Raw genomic sequence first — 17,309 nt, 5'->3', positions numbered from 1 at the left:
CTACTTGTGAACTCTGTCTGTCAAATAAATAAGATATTTCAAGAAAAATATATTGAAAAGATAGAATATAACGGTAATGATGAAAATTTTAAAAAGATTTTAACAAGAAAAAAATATGCTCAGACAGGTGATGAGAACATAGTAATACACTAGGTTCTGGGTGTATTTCGGTCTATTTGTGGGTAAGAAAGCCCATCAATTTATTCCTTTATGGCAACTACTTTTGGGGTCCTGCTTAGGGTAGTCCATGATTTTATATTTATGTTCTTTTTTTTTTTTAAGAGAGGGAGAAAGGTGGGGGAGGGGCACACAGAGAGAGAGAGAGAGAGAGAGAGAGAATCCTAAGCAGGCTTCATGCCCAGCATGGAGCCCGATGTGGGGCTCAGTCTTAGAACCTGAGATCATGGCTGGAGCTGAAATCAGGAGTTGTTTAACTGGCAGAGCCACCCAGGTGACCCTATATATATTCACTTATAATTGCACATCATAATGGGTAAGAGCACAGACTCTAGTGATAAACTCATTGGATTTGAATTTTGGTTCAACTGTGACCTTAGGCCAGGGTACTTACCCTCTATGTCACAGATTCTTTATTTGTAAAATAGTGGTAAAAGTATATCTCATGGGGCTGTTACAAGGATTTAAACAGAATTTTGTCTGAAACATAGTAAGTAAGTAAGTGTTAAAATTATATAGTATTTTCTTTGAATTTTTATGCTTTATTTTTCTACATTTCAAACTTTATTTTCATTACTTGGTTTAAAGTAGGGATCTAACTTAATTATTTTTTAAATGATTAGCATATCAAGACACTATAAAGTAATCCACCCATATCTCCCTCTCTTGAATTGTCATATTTATCCTATAATTAGGATTATCCCATTGATCTGGTTTTTTTTGCTGGAACTAAGAAATGGATCTCTAGCTTTAAACTCTGACCTAGGCTTGCGTCCTGGCTCTGGTGTGTCACCTTGAGGATATTACTTAATCACTTTTTTTTTTTTTTAAAGATTTTATTTATTTATTTGACAGAGAGAAATCACAAGTAGGCAGAGAGGCAGGCAGAGAGAGAGGAGGAAGCAGGCTCCCTGCTGAGCAGAAAGCCCGATGTGGGGCTTGAACCCAGGACCTGGGATCATGACCTGAGCCGAAGGCAGTGGCTTAACCCACTGAGCCACCCAGGCCCCCCTACTTAATCACTTCTTAAACTTTAGATTTCTCAACTGAAAAATAGAAATAATACTTATCTTAATAGATTTTTGAAGATATTATATGAGAGTAGTGTGTTACGTGTCTGGAATATAATAACTTTTCAATAAATGTTAGTTTCCTTTCTACTTTATTTTTTTTTTTTAAAGATTTTATTTATTTATTTGACAGAGAGATCACAAGCAGGCAGAGAGGCAGGCAGAGAGAGAGGAGGAAGCAGGCTCCCCGCTGAGCAGAGAGCCCGATGCGGGGCTCGATCCCAGGACTCCGAGATCATGACCTGAGCCTAAGGCAGCGGCTTAACCCACTGAGCCACCCAGGCGCCCCTCCTTTCTACTTTAATAAAAGTTTGGAGAAAGGAGATAGCTGGTATGACCTATAATCTACTCTTCAGTGTTCTGTTACTTTGGAAGAACTGGATAGTTGAGATTTAATTACTCTTTAGATCTAGGAACTAAGACGCCAAAGATATGTAAAATAGATAAGGTAACAATATCTCTGCCCCCTCCAGGGACAGTATATTAACTGAGAGATACAATAGAATATATCAAAGTTTCTCAGCCATGGTACTACTGACATTTTGAGCTGGGTAATTCTTTATTGTAGGGGGCTGTTCTCTAATTATGACAACTAAAAATGTTTCCAGACATCACCTGATGTCATGAGCTAAGTTGTCCCTGGTTGACAACCACTACAATATATGAACATAGTGCTGAAGACTACTAGGGAGGAAGTGATAAACTTTTTGGCAGAATTGGGAAAACCTTTTGAGAAATAGGTCATTTTTTTTCTTTTTTCCAGCTTACCTTATTTTTAGGATACAGTATATAATACATGTAACATACAACATTTATATTTTTATTTTTTATTAACATATAATGTATTATTTGCCCCAGGCGTACAGGTCTATGAATCGTTAGGCTTACATACTTCACAGCACTCACCATAGCACATACCCTCCCCAATGTCCATACAACATTTTTTTTTTAAAGTGTTTTTTTTTTTTTTTTTTAAGATTTTATGTATTCATTTGACAGAGAGAGATCACAAGTAGGCAGAGAGGCAGGCAGAGAGAGAGGGGGAAGCAGGCTCCCGCTGAGCAGAGCCCGATGCGGGGCTCGATCCCAGAACCCTGGGACCATGACCCAAGCCGAAGGCAGAGGCTTAACCCACTTAGCCACCCAGGTGCCCCTCCATACAACATTTTAAAATTAAATTAAATTTATTTTTTTTAAAGGAAGCTCTGTGCCCTGCATGGCCAGAACTCACAACCCTGAGTCACATGCTCTATCAAGATCCAGCCAGGTGCCCCAAATTTACTTATTTTTATTTGAGTATAGTTGAGAGAAGTAGGTCATTTAAAAAAATGATTAATTATGCCTTTTTTATTTTTTAGAGATTTTATTTATGAGAGAGAGCAAGAGAGAGCATAAATAGGTAGGAGGGGCAGAGGGAGAAGTAGACTCGCTGCTGAGCAGGGAGCCTGACACAGGCCTTGATTCCAGGACCCTGGGATCATGACCTGAGCCAAAGGCAGATGCTTAACCAACTAAGCCATCCAGGCGCCCTAATTGTGCCCTTTTTCTATTTCATACTCTCCTTTCCTCTTATTTGAGTTCATTATTAGGTGACTTATCCATTTTTTTTTAAAGATTGTATTTATTTATTTGACAGAGAGAGAGATCAAAAGTAGGCAGAGAGGCAGGCAGAGAGGGGGACGCAGGCTCCCTGCTGAGCAGAGAGCCCAACCTGGGGCTGGATCCCAGGAGCCTGAGACCATGGCCTGAGCCAAAGGCAGAGGCTTAACCCACTGAGCCACCCAGGTGCCCCATGACTTATCCATTTATTAATCGCCTCCTATAATCCAGGTACTCTGGGTGCTGGGGCTATAGCAGTGAATAAAACTGTTGTGTAGCGCTTACATTCTTCGGGTGTAGGACCAGACAGGATTTGCTAATGACTTCGGTGTGAAATGTGAGTGAAAATGAGGAGTTGGGATCATTCCAGAATTTTCCAAAGAGTTGGGTAAATTATAGTGCCATTTACTGGTTGAGGTCAAGTAGTTATATTGGTATGAAGCTGGGGGGCATGAGAGTCCTGTTTTGAACTTGGTTGGGTTTGAGGTGACCACTGTAAAGCTAGCAGTTGAATAGGTAGCACCTGAGTCAGGAAGGAGGTTGAGCTATGTTGCTTTAAGGATTAAATCTACTTCAGCGTGAGTAGGGAAGTGTTTAAATGTCTTGTTTCTGGGGCCCTGCAAATGGGGACAGTAGTTGCTCTTACTGATATGGGTCAGATGGCTTTACTCACCTATCTAATGTTGTTAAGGTACTTCATTCTTATTACCAGACTACTGTCCTTTGGTGTTTGTTGAGTTAGTTACCATGTACATAGTCTGTGGCTGTGTTAAGAAAGTGCTGGACAGGGGCTCCTGGCTGGGCTCAGTTGGCAGAGCACACAACTCTTGATCTTGGGATTTTAAGTTTGAGCCCTGCATTGTGTGTGAGATTATTTAAAAATAAAATCTTCCCCCCCCCCCCAAAATAGTGCTGGACATTGTTCAACTTGTCATGTAGTTAGGGAGCCAGACAGAATTGAAAAGTTAATTGATGATCCTAGTATTCAGGCTTAAGGCAGGATAGTAGCGGTAGTTTGGAGAAGAAAGATAGATCTGAGAGTTGGGTACTCCAATACTAGAATGTGAAGGCAGCACTATGTCATATTTACATCCGTGTCTCTAGTATCCAGCAATGGGAAGCTAGGAGCAAAATGGAATTATTATGAAAATCAAATGATAGAATGTATTTGAAAATGTTTTATAAATGATAAAATATTATATAAAGGTTAGTTATTGTCATAACCTTAAAACTAAAGGATTCACAATTAAGTTAATAGCACTTTTATTCTGGGACACCTGGGTGGCTCAGTTGCTTAAATATCTGACTCTAGGTTACGGCTCAGGTCATGATCTCAGGGTGGTGAGATCAGGCTCCATGCTCAGCAGGGAGTCTGCTTGAGGAGTCTCTCTCCCATACTGTCTCACATGAATGTGCTCTCTCTCTCTTTCTAAAAATAAATAAATAAATAAATATTTTTATTTTTTATTTTTTATTTATTTTTTTTTTTTAAAGATTTTACTTATTTATTTGACAGAGAGATCACAAGCAGGCAGAGAGGCAGGCAGAGAGAGAGGAGGAAGCAGGCTCCCTGCTGAGCAGAGAGCCCGATGCGGGGCTCTATCCCAGGACTCTGAGATCATGACCTGAGCCAAAGGCAGCGGCTTAACCCACTGAGCCACCCAGGCGCCCTAAATAAATATTTTTTAAAAAAAGACAGTACTTCTATTCTGAGGAGTCAAGGTAAAGAAGAAAAAGTCTTCTTTTTTTTTTTTTTTAAGATTTTATTTATTTGTCAGAGAGAGAGGGAGAGAGAGCGAGCACAGGCAGACAGAAAGGCAGGCAGAGGGAGAAGCAGGCTCCCTGCCGAGCAAGGAGCCCGACGTGGAACTTGATCCCAGGACGCTAGGATCATGACCTGAGCCGAAGGCAGCTGCTCAACCAACTGAGCCACTCAGGCGTCCCAAGAAGAAAAAGTCTTAGAAGGTATTAGAGGTGACAGATATATCCCTTTAGTTCTTGCCGAATTTACTCATGATGACTCAACTGGCTTAGAACAAAGAAAAATGGAAGATTGGGTAATTAAAACCTACCTTACTTTTCCCTTAATAATTAGGTCTTATGGGAATCCAGGAATATGTCTGGGATTATATATCTCAGTCCTACATTTCTGGAATATTTGCAGCTGGGTGTTTTTTAATAAAAAGTATATGTATGTATGCATGTGTATGATCATTGCTTATGCATGAAGTGATTGCTAATGTTGAAACTGCATAAAGGAATCAGAATTTTTTGTTACTTATTCTGAAATACACATAAACGCACAATTAGGATTTTATAGAGGGAATGTGAAGAAGTAAATTGGAAACATCTTTGCTTTTTCTTGAATCCATCTGGTATGTTTTAGTTGACTGTCTTTTGTGTACGTGGATTCCTAAGAATGAGGTATCTTAATTTTAAAATAGCAAAAGAGAGGTACCTGGGTGGCTCAGTCGGTTAAGTGTCTGCCTTTGGCTTGGGCTGTGATCCCAGGGTCATGGGATTGAGCCCTACAGTGGGTTCCCTGCTCCACCACGGGGAGCCTGCTTCTTCCTCTCCCTCTGCTGCTCCCCCTGCTTGTGTTCTCTCTCTCTTTGTCAAATAAATAAAATCTTTTTTTTTTTTTCTAAAGATTTTATTTATCTGACAGAGAGAGATCACAAGTGGGCAGAGAGGCAAGCAGAGAGAGAGAGAGGAGGAAGCAGGCTCCCTGCAGAGCAGAGAGCCCGATGTGGGACTCGATCCCAGGACCCTGAGATCATGACCTGAGCTGAAGGCAGAGGCTTAACCACTGAGCCACCCAGGTGCCCCAATAAGTAAAATCTTTAAAAAAAAATTTAAAAATAGCAAAAAATGGAAACGATGGAAGTGATATGGGGATAGTAAAAACTTTATAGTTGAAGCAGAAGGCTGTAGATGATTACAAGAACATCTTTTTGTTTTGAGGAATAAAAGATGTTGGCGCTAGCCTTGTTAGGAGATAGGTGATGACACCTCAGTCTTCACATGAAAACACTTGTCCTTTGTGCTGGGAAGCGTAGGCCTGAAGAGGTCTTGGAGGAGTGTGAAACAGGAGTAATCTTTAACATATTTCAGGGAAAGAAGAGCATTTCATTATTTATAACACCAGTTATTTTGTCTTTTGAACAGATAACATGCCTGGACATTTCCAGTGGAGGCGGTCTTGGCGTATCTTCGAGTACTGATGGGAGCATGAAGATCTGGCAGGCTTCTAATGGCGAGCTCAGAGTAAAGGCTTTGGTTATGCTTTTAGGGTCTTGTACATGAAGGGTGGTTGGAGAAGCCTTAGACTGGGTCACAGAAAGTGGAGTGGTGCATTCTAAATTTATAGGACCACCGCACTTCAACTGATCTTTGTTCTCCCATTTGTTAATCTGAGAACCATCCTCAATCTTGGTGATTTGCCAGAACAGATTGGGCCTGGAACAGTGGAGAAGCTAGGCTAGTGAATGTCTAGGTTGGTGGTCCCTTGGTATGAGCTGCCTTCAGTGATCAGCTTCTAAGCCAGATTAGCTAGGCTATTACCTTGATTATATGGCCAGACTCCTCCACCTTATGCAGAGAATTTTAAGAAGAGGTGAGTAAAAGTGTCCTCAAGCCTCCTCAGCTCCTTATATGTAGAACTAGACTTAAGGATCGCTGGGAGAACCTTGGAGTTCAAATCCATTATATCTGTAGCCAGAGCTACAGGAAAGGGAGTCAGTAGCTCTTAAAACACTGCCTGGTATACAAATGAGCTAAAGAGATCCTTTTGAACCTCACTAGTTTTAAAAACCAGCATGTAGGCATAGCTTGTAGATATTTCATTTAAAGGACCAAGGGTATGACAGGTAAGAGAATATCAGGGAATGGACAAGAGAACTAGCATGGAATTTTCTTTTGTTTTTCCAGAGAGTATTGGAAGGACATGTATTTGATGTGAATTGTTGCAGGTTTTTCCCATCAGGCCTTGTGGTTCTGAGTGGGGGAATGGATGCCCAGCTGAAGATCTGGTCAGCTGAAGATGCTAGCTGTGTGGTGACCTTCAAAGGTCACAAAGGAGGTATGAAGGGTGATTTCTCCAAAAGGCTTCTGTAATGATTCCCCAGAGACAAATCACCAAAAAGGTGGAAAAGGTGGAAACAGAAGCTAGTTTTCTAGAAAAACACGAATAATTCCTCTAACTGGCCATTTAAATGAGCTGTTTCATCAAGGATTAGAAATTCCTTTGACACTGAGTCTTGTTATTGCTCTCCAGAACTAATTGACTTACACAGATAGTTGTTTTCTACAATTGACAAGTGAAAAAAAATCCTCCCCAGGAGGTTATCTGCTGTGTGCTAGTTGAGAGAGATGTGTGCCAACATTTTCTCATTATTAGTCCTTTGAGGTGACAGTAAAAGCTGGGTGGCAAATGGCTGTGTCACTAGATACCAAAGATAGAGCTTGACACTATCAGTTCCTATGAATTTAAGTCACAGTTCAGATTTTAGGAATGGATTAGCCGTATAGCCAGTTGATAACAGGTTATAGAGACAGAATGAGAACATTTTCCCTTTGTAACTGGTTTGTGGGACAAAATTATAATTTAGCAATGTTTTGTCGTTAGTTGGAATGTTAAAAAGGTGATAAATGTTATTCTTATTTTACAAGTTTAGGTATTTTTTAAAAAGTATTAACATCCCCAATAATTCTTTACCTTGTTCCCTTCTTTGGAACCATAGTACACATCATCTGTGTGACTCATTTGAGAATTAATTATGTATTGCCCTATACTTAACGTATTTAAGCTAGTCTTTTGATTGTACCTGACGACATTATAAATAACTTGTATGGTTGAGTTTAAGTTTTGTTATTTCTTTATAATGATTTGTTAGGTTACATACAGATCATCTAGCAAATACATGTTAACCTTAGCAAGGTTCTTTCTTTTTTTTTTTTTTTTAAAGATTTTATTTGTTTATTTGACGGAGAGAGATCACAAGTAGACAGAGAGGCAGGCAGAGAGAGAGAGAGGGAAGCAGGCTCCCTGCTGAGCAGAGAGCCCGATGCGGGACTCAATCCCAGGACCCTGAGATCATGGCCTGAGCTGAAGGCAGCGGCTTAACCCACTGAGCCACCCAGGCGCCCCAGCAAGGTTATTTCTAAGACTGTCAGTACATAGGTACATTGAGGAGGAATAGAAAAGATATCTGGAGCCTTCTTCACATTCAGCCTGAAGAACTGGTCTAAGGAGTCTAAGGAGTCAAAGCGGCCTGCATAGATAGGGAGTCCAGGAGCCAGGAGCCAGACAGGTTGACTAGAAGTGATAAACTGTAGGAGAAGTGATGTGAAGTCAGATCCAGACTAATGTTTGTGAGGTCTTGAATGCTCTTCCCTAGGTAGTTCTGTTAAGCAGGGCCAGATTTGTTGTTGCCCATTCTTCCACAGTACAGAAAATCAAAATTAATCAAAATTAATCTCTGATAGTTTAGCAGCATGTGCGTCACTGTCTTTAGCTAAATGAATTCCAAGTTCCATTGTATGGCTCCCTTTTTAATCTTTAATCTCTTTACTTACAAGATTTTAAATATTTTAAAGAATGTTTATTAGCAAAGGCCATGAACTATATAAAAAACAGAATAAAGAATTATTACCTGGGGGCACCTGAGTGGCTCAGTGGGTTAAGCCTCTGCCTTGGCTCAGGTCATGATCTCAGGGTCCTGAGATCGAGCCCCACATAGGGCTTTCTGCTCAGCGGGGAGCCTGCTTTCCCCCCCCCTCTTCTCTGCCTGCCTCTCTGCCTACATGTGATCTCTGTCAAATAAATAAATAAAATCTTTTAAAAAATTTTAAAAAATAATTATTACCTGCATGTATGATCTTTAGTGGTTTCACAAGTGGTGACTAAATAAAAGAAACAGAAGATAGTGAGTTTTGGGCAACCCTCTGTGGTCCCTTCCCTTCTCAGGAACTTTATACGATCAGTTTGCTATCACTCAATAAACCTTGGTTTGCTGCCCCCACCAGTCAAAAAGAAGATAGTGAGTGTTGAAAGTGAACATGGTCTTTTATTGCCTAGGTTAAGTCTTGGCAAGTGAGACATAAATCACCAGGAACACTGGACTGAACATAGCCTGATGCTTATTGCAAAGAACCATTAGGACGCTAACAAAGTAGCTCTGTATAAAGATCTTGTGTAAGGATAGGGGCACCTGGGTGGCTCAGTGGGTTAAGCCTCTGCCTTCAGCTCAGGTCATGATCTCAGGGTCTTGGGATCAAGCCCCGCATTGATCTGCTCAGCTGGGAGCCTGCTTCCCCCTCTCTCTCTCTGCCTGCCTCTCTGCTTCCTTGTGATCTCTGTCTGTCAAATAAATAAAATCTTTAAAAAAAAAAAAAGATCTTGTGTAAGGATAAATTTTTGTTATTTTAAAGATTTTCTTTTTATTTATTTATTTTTAAGATTTTATTTATTCATTTGACAGAGGGAGATCACAAGCAGAGAGGCAGACAGAGAGAGCGGGGAAGCAGGCTCTCTGCTGAGCAGAGAGCCCAATGCCGGGCTCGATCCCAGGACCCTGAGACCATGACCCAAGCCCAAGGCAGAGGCTTAATCCACCGAACCACCCAGGTGCCCAAACTTTTGTTATTTTAAATCCCTGGCTTGCTTATTGCTTCTGGTATATAAAAATAAGATAGTACGTGAGGCAGTATGTAGAGTGTTTAAGCTTGGGATTTGGAGACATACAAATCTTGGTTTAAATCTTAATTCTTGGGGTGCCTGGGTGGCTCAGTGGGTTAAGCCACTGCCTTCAGCTCGGGTCATGATCCCAGGGTCCTGGGATCGAGCCCCACATCGGGCTCTCTGCTCCGCGGGGAGCCTGCCTCCACCTCTCTCTCTGCCTGCCTCTCTGCCTACTTGTGACCTCTGTCTGTCAAATAAATAAATAAAATCTTAAAAAAAATAAATCTTAATTCTTGGGGTGCTTGGGTGGCTCAGTGGGTTAAACCTCTGCCTTTGGCTCAGGTCATGATCCTAGGGTCCTGGGATTGAACCCCACATCGGGCTTTCTGCTCGGCAGGGAGCCTGCTTTCCCCCGCACCCTCACAGCCTATCTGCCTCTCTGCCTACTTGTGATCTCTGTCTGTCAAATAAATAAAATCTTAAAAAAAAAAAAATCTTAATTCTTCCACCTATGATCTGTAAGACCTCAAAATGTTGCTTCTTAACTATTCTGAGCCTTGGTTTCCTCATGAACATGGGGATAGCAGTATTAAATGAGATGGTGCATATGAAGGATTTAGCATAATCCCTGGTATTATAGTAAGTGCCCAATAAATGTTATTGTTCCTATAAAATACAAAGCTAAACTTTAATTCCTGCCAGAGAGGGTGAGCTTTGTGATATTTTAACGTACTTGTCATGTGAAAAGCAGAAATTGTTATTTCTAATAGAATAGACTAATTCTAATAGAAGTTCTCCAGTAGCAACAAATATGATCCTAGTTAATATATAATTGGTTTTCCCTTATATTTTAGATACATATTTTATATATAAATAGTGTGTTCTTTAATAAGCAGAGATGAGATATGTGTATGTTTTTAAATCTTTCTGATGAAAAGATAAACTAAAAGTAGTTTTGTCTTTGTAATATAGTAGTCCCCCTTTATCCCTGGGGAATGCGTTCCAAGACCTCCAGTGGATGCCTGAAACTGCGGATAGTACCAAATCGTGTATATACTATCTTTTCCTATATGTACAAACCTGTGATGTGTGACACACATATGGATACTGCGTGGATATGCTGGGTAAAGTGATGTGATTCACGTCCTGGCTGTGGAATAGTGCAAGATTTTATCACGCTACTCAGAAAAGCATACAATTTAGGACATATGAATTATTTATTTCTAGAATTTTCCATTTAATATTTTCAGACCGTGTTTGACCACAGAAAGTGACACTGTGGCTAAGGGGATATTACTATACATGAGTCTTCTAAGTAGCTCCAAGGTGTGCTTTAGTTTGAAGTTTTTAAATTGCCCAGGCCAGTGCTCGCTTCGGCAGCACATATACTAAATTGCCCAGGCCATTTAACTAAGGTTGGTGAATTTGGAGGTATATAGAAATATAATCCTTTGAATAATAATTTAATAATCATAACTCTAATAACTGCCAGATCATTCTTAATCTGTGAAAACATTGAGACAAATGGAACACCATTATAGTTGATTGGTTGAGTTTTGCTCACCATGGTAGGGAAGCTGCTTGCAATTGTGGAATAATTTTAGCAGATCAGGTTGCATTTTTAGCTCTTCGGCCATTATTTTCAAACTCTTCTCTATTTTCTTTGAAATAAGATATGCTGCCTTGAAGTAACAGTAGGTGCTTCAAAACTTTTTTTTTTTTCAAGACTCATTTTTTCTGAGATCTAAGTCACAACCATTACTCTTTCCATGTACACACACACATACATTTCCCCTTCCCTGGTATGTGTGTTTTTACTTCCTGGCAACATTAAACCAGTTTAATAGTAAAACTAGATAATTTTAATGGAGTAAACTTGTTAAAAACATGCCTAGATATATGAATGTTGCTGTATTTTTTACTAAGACTTGTTTTAGTCATAGTTTCATTTAATGTTCTTATTTCCCAGACATTGGCTAGGATGTTTATTTGTGATTCAGTGGAATCTTTTCTTTTCTTTTTTTTTTTTTTTTTTAATTTTATTTTTAAGATTTTATTTATTTATTTATTTGACAGACAATGATCACAAGTAGGCAGAGAGGCAGGCGTGGGGGGTGGGGGGAAGCAGGCTCCCAGCTGAGCAGATCAATGCGGGGCTTGATCCCAGGACCCCGAGATCATGGCCTGAGCTGAAGGCAGAGGCTTAACCCACTGGGTCACCCAGGCACCCCCCAGTGGAATCTTTTCTTGAAGGCAAATGCTTTTTCATCTTGGTTTTTATGTTGAGGACTTTTATCAGTTTGGTTTGATATTTAAAACCTTTTTGGCTTCTGGTAGGTCTTTGCTCTGGTAGCTTCTCTTGCAAGGCCTTCCTACTACTTTCATAGCTTCTTTCTAGAGTAATTTGTCATAGGTTCCAGCTCTATAGGGCTCCTCTTTCTTTTATTCTTGTCATCTCAGAGTGAAGAGATCCATTCTAGGTGCCACCATATTGTGAGAAGGTAGTTGGGGGTAAGTAGAGTGCTACTTTCCACTACTTTGTTTTTTCTCATTCTACCTGTTGTTGCCAGGTCAGGATAGAGGCTCAGCTCACCACTGGACCCTGCTGGTGGTACCCTGCTGAGCCTGATCACTGTCAAGGGTCAAAGAATTGGACTGCTGCCTCCTGCTTCAGTGGGAGTAGGGTAGAAGAGCGCTGCCTCTTTAGCCTCACTGACCTTGGGGAAGGGGAGGTAGCAGTTTTTCTCTCTCTATTTGAGTAAGTTGCCAACATTTTCTGTTAGGCCTCCCCTTTCCCAATTTTTTGCAGCTATTTCTTGGAGTTGGGTTGTTTTGTTTTTGTTTTTATTTTTTTAATTTGTGCATTTTTTAAAAAATCAATTCCTTGTTGGAGGTTTCTGTAGATCCTTTCCAGGTTGTATGGGAAGCAATAAGGAAATCCAGGGAATTTGTTACTCTTTTGTTCTCCAAGTCCTCAGGTCCCTACGTACCCTTCTTTCCATCTTCCAGTTTTCTTGTCTTATGTCCAGGTTTTTTTCAGTTATAAGGGGAAGGACCTGGGAGAGATGGGGCTACTGTCTTTTGGCCAGTACAGAAGTCACATCTTTAAGATGGCGAGATTAATCCTTTCAATTAGTTCTCAGTGGAAGCGGTAAGACAGTGATTTTCAAACTGAACTGAAACATCTTAATTTTTATTTAAAAAACATGTTTTAAAAGCCATAATTAAAACTTAAAAACCACTGTTCTAGGACACTCCACTAAGAATTAAATCCAAACCTTTTTCTAAGTATGTCTCTAAGGACTAGTCTTTGAACTATTGGGAAGCAAGGACGCTGTTCTATTTCTGTTTTTCTAGCACTTGAACTTGCCCAGCATGTAGTACATATCCAGAACATGTTTGTGAAGCAATGGAGTCATTTATGCATATCCTTATTCTCTGCCCTTGTAGTTCCTTTATGCCCACTCCATCTTAGGATCCTTTTTTTTTTTCCTCTTGCCAGGTATTCTGGATACAGCCATTGTTGATCGGGGGAGGAATGTGGTGTCTGGTTCTCGAGATGGGACAGCACGACTTTGGGATTGTGGGCGCTCAGCCTGCCTGGGAGTCATTGCAGACTGTGGTTCTTCTATCAATGGAGTGGCTGTGGGTGCTGCTGACAACTCCATAAACCTCGGCTCGCCTGAGCAGACGCCGAGTAAGTTGGTAATGATATGTTGAGCTTATTTTGATTCCTTAGGCACCTTTAGTGTTTGCCTTAGCTTCTCCTTTTCTCTCCTTGCCCTGCTTTTTTGGCTGGTATTTGTATTTTCACCATAAGTTTAGTATTTATTGCATACCTACTATGTTTCTGTTGCTTTGGAATCTATAAAAGAAGTATATGTCATGTTAACTACATTTAAGTAAGTACATAGTTTAGCAGATGAGACTGATGCCTATAAAACAAAAAAATTTTAGCTGGAACAACATAATGATTCTTCATGCAAATAAAATGGTTTTTTGGAAGAAGAGAGTATTTTATATTTTAGGTTAGTGTAGATGAGAAAGGTGTCACAAAGAAGTTGACTTGAACCTTGGAGGATGAATTTGAGTTGAATAGACAAGAATGGGAAGGATGGGAGAATGGGAGCTGGGGTGTAGGATTAGGGGCAGTTCACATTAAAATAATTTGAGGTGAAATTGACTATTGGGTAGAAGGATATGTTTGGTTGGGTCAGAGGTTAGATCAAGAGTAGTTAGTAGGGGCACCTGGGTGGTTCAGTGGGTTAAAGCCTCTGCTTTCAGCTCAGGTCAGGATCCCAGGGTCCTGGGATCGAGCCCCGCATCAGGCTCTCTGCTCAGCCGGGAGCCTTCTTCCCTCTCTCTCTCTCTCTGCCTGCTTCTCTGCCTACTTGTGATCTCTTGTCTGTCAAATAAATAAATAAAATCTTAAAAAATAAATAAATAAGAGTAGTTAGTAGTGGGGGTCACCTGGCAGGCTCAGTTGGTAGAGTGTGCAACTCTTGATCTCGGAGTTCCAAGTTTGAGCTCCATGTTGGGTGTAGAGGTTACTTAAAAAATCTTTAGGGGCAGGGGCACTTGGATGGTTCAGATGGTTAAATATCTGCCTTCAGCTCAGGTCTTGATCTCCAGGTCCTGGGATTGAGTCCGGCTCCCAGCTTAGCGGGGAGTCTGCTTTTTCCTCTCCCTCTGCCTCTCTCCCTGCTTGTGCTGTCTTTGTCTCTCTCTCTCTCTCAAATGAATATATAAAACCTTTAAAGGGGCACCTGGGTGGCTCAGTGGGTTAAACCTCTGCCTTCGGCTCGGGTCATGATCCCAGGGTTCTGGGATCGAGCCCCACATCGGGCTCTGTGCTCAGCAGGGAGCCTGCTTCCCTCTCTCTCTGCCTACTTGTGATCTCTCTGTCTGTCAAATAAATAAAATCTTTACAAAAAAAAAAAAAAAAAACCCTCTTTAGGGGCACCTGGCTGTCTCAGTCAGTGGAATGTGAGACTCTTGATATTGGGGTTGTGGATTCAAGCCCCATATTGGGTGTAAGGATTACTTAAAAATAAAATCTTTAAGAAAACACTTTATTTTTTAGAGCAGTTTTAGGTTCACAGCAAAATGGAGCAGAAAGTGCAGTTTTCGGGGTACCTGGGTGGCTCAGTCGGTTAAGTATCCAGCTCTTAGTTTTGGATCAGGTCATGAGATCAAGCCCCATGTTGAGCGCCACGCTCAGTGCAGTCTGCTTAAGGATTCTTTCCCTCGCCCTCTGCCCCTCCTCCCACTCACACTTGCACACACGTGCTCTCTCTCTCAAATCAATCAATCAATCAATCAATCTTTAAAAAAAGGTATGGTTTTCATACTCCCTCTGCCCCAGACAGCCTCCCCAATTACCATTTTATCAACATCCCTCACCAGAGTGGTATATTTGTTATAATTGATAAACCTACATTGACATATCATTGTCACTTAAGTAATTTTTATTAGGTTCATTCTTGGTGTTGTATATTCTGTGGATTTGGACAAGTGTATAATGACATGTATCTATCATGGTATCATACAGAAGATTCATTGCCTGAAAAATCCTTTGTGCTCTACCACTTCATCCCTTCCTCTCCTATAACCCTTGGCAACCACTGATACTTTTACTGCATCCATGATTTTGCCTTTTCCAGAATGTTACAGTTAGAATCATAAACTATACAGTCTTTTCAGATTGGTTTCTTTCATTTAGTAATAAGCATTTAAGGTTCCTCCATATCTTTTTATGGGTTTTTAGCACTGAATAATATTGCATTGTCTGGATGTACCTCAGTTTAGTCATCCATTCACCTACTGAAGGACATCTTGGTTGCTTCCAAGTTTTGGCGAATATGAATAAAGCTGCTATAAATATCTGTGTGCATGTTTTTATGTGGACATAGGTTTTCAACTGATTTGGGTTAATTTTGTCCTTCACTTTTTTTTTAAGATTTTGTTTATTTATTTGAGAGAGACAGAGAGAGCATGGGTGGAGAAAGGGGCAGAGGTAGAGGGAGAAGCTGACTCACTGCTGAGCAGAGAACCTGATGCAGGGCTCAATCCCAGGACCCCAGGATCATGACCTGAGTCAAAGTCAAACTCAACTGACTGAGCCTCCTGGGTGCCCCATTGCCCTTCACTTTTTTTTTTTTTTTTTAAAGATTTTATTTATTTATTTGACAGAGATCACAAGTAGGCAGAGAAGCAGGCAGAGAGAGAGAGGAAAGGAAGCAGGCTCCCTGCTGAGCAGAGAGCCCCATTTGGGGCTCGATCCCAGGACCCTGGGATCATGACCTGAGCTGAAGGCAGAGGCTTTAACCCACCGAGCCACCCAGGTGCCCCTGCCCTTCACTTTTGACACACTGTAGGTACTCTCTTGTCTTAAACTTCCCGTGCAGATGTACTGTGGTCCAAGAACTAAAATTGTTGCTGACCACCAGATGTTTCCTGAGCTCTCTTTGGAATTAATAGGATGAATCTTTTCCCAAAGTGTGATATATATGTAATTAGTGATAAGATTATTTCAGACAGTACACATCTTCAGTAGTGTACTATTAAATATATTTAATACACATATTTTACTTCAAACCTAAGATAGCCCACAAATATTACTTAAAACAAGGTTAAGTTTTTAAAAAATGTATTGGCTTAAAGTAATTTTTTTTAAAGATTTTATTTGTCAGAGAGCGAGAGCACAAGCAGGGGGAGCAGCAGGCAGAGGGAGAAGAAACAGGCTCCCCGATAAGCAAGGAGCGTGAGGCCACATGCGAGACTAATCCCAGGACCCTGGATCATGACCCGAGCTGAAGGCAGACACTCAACCAACTGAGCCACCCTGGCATCTCAATTTAAAGTAATTTAAATGAAAATATGCTTTTTATTTTATTTATTTATTTTTAAAAGATTTTATTTATTTATTTGACAGAGTAAGTGAGAGAGGGAACAGAAGCAGGGGGAGTGGGAGAGGGAGAAGCAGGCTTCCTGCCAAGCAGGGAGCCCGATGTGGGGCTTGATCCCAGGACCCTGGGATCATGACCTGAGCCAAAGGCAGATGCTTAATTGACTGAGCCACCCAGGCACCACGTACTAGTCTCCTATAATTCTTACTGAGTGACCCGGGCACCCTGTTTTGTTTTTTTTTTTTTCTTTTTATATATATATATATTTTTTTATTTTTTCATATATTTATTTGAGAGAGGTGGGGAGAGTTTAGAGGGAGAGGGAGAGGCAGACTCCCAGCTGGGTAGGGCGCCTAACTCAGGGCCTGATCCTAGGACCCCGAGATCATAACCCGAGCCGAAGGCAGGTATTTAACCGACTGAGCCACCCAGGTGCCCCTTACTAGTCTCCTATAATCCATTCTCCTCAGAGCAACCATTTGTGGTCATTAAAAAAAAAAACAACCCACAAATCAAGTCATGTTGCTCTCCTTCATCCCTACTCTCCTCCAGTGACCTCCTTTTATACATATATTAAAATCCTATCCACTTCACTTGGCTTATCACAACACTTGACACTTTCTGACCTCCACATTCCTTTCCAGCCTCGTGTCATACTGCCTTTAATTCGCAAAGGTCTTTGCATGACTAATTTCTGATTTACCATTCAGATCTCAGTTGAAACCTGGCCTCCATGTAGTTTCTTTAAAGATAGATTTATTTGCTAGATTTATTTGTTTGTTTTTATTTAAGAGAGGCTGAGCTGGTGGGGCTGGGGTAGAGGGAGAGAGAGTCGTAAGCAGACTCCAAGCTGAGCACAGAGCTGAAGCAGGG

At 40.9% G+C, this 17,309-nt stretch overlaps 1 protein-coding gene across 4 annotated transcripts in view; it reads left to right on the top strand.

Annotated features, from left to right (window-relative positions):
* Positions 1-17,309, top strand: part of PAAF1 (proteasomal ATPase associated factor 1) — a 43,898-nt gene that overhangs the window by 14,807 nt on the left and 11,782 nt on the right. For all 4 annotated transcript variants that reach the window (XR_007120885.1, XR_007120884.1, XM_047691053.1 and 1 more), the window contains exons 5-7: positions 6,015-6,113; positions 6,777-6,927; positions 13,031-13,225. Coding sequence is in view for 2 of the 4 variants with exons in the window: in XM_047691053.1 (XP_047547009.1) it covers positions 6,015-6,113; positions 6,777-6,927; positions 13,031-13,225 (445 nt within the window). In the remaining 2 variants the exon portion in view is untranslated. The remainder of the gene's footprint in view (positions 1-6,014; positions 6,114-6,776; positions 6,928-13,030; positions 13,226-17,309) is intronic.

Source organism: Lutra lutra, chromosome 10 (genome assembly GCF_902655055.1).
Source record: "Lutra lutra chromosome 10, mLutLut1.2, whole genome shotgun sequence".
NCBI lineage: Eukaryota > Metazoa > Chordata > Mammalia > Carnivora > Mustelidae > Lutra > Lutra lutra.
The sequence above is the reverse complement of the archived record's forward strand: the minus strand, read 5'-3'. Positions and strand labels throughout refer to the sequence as shown.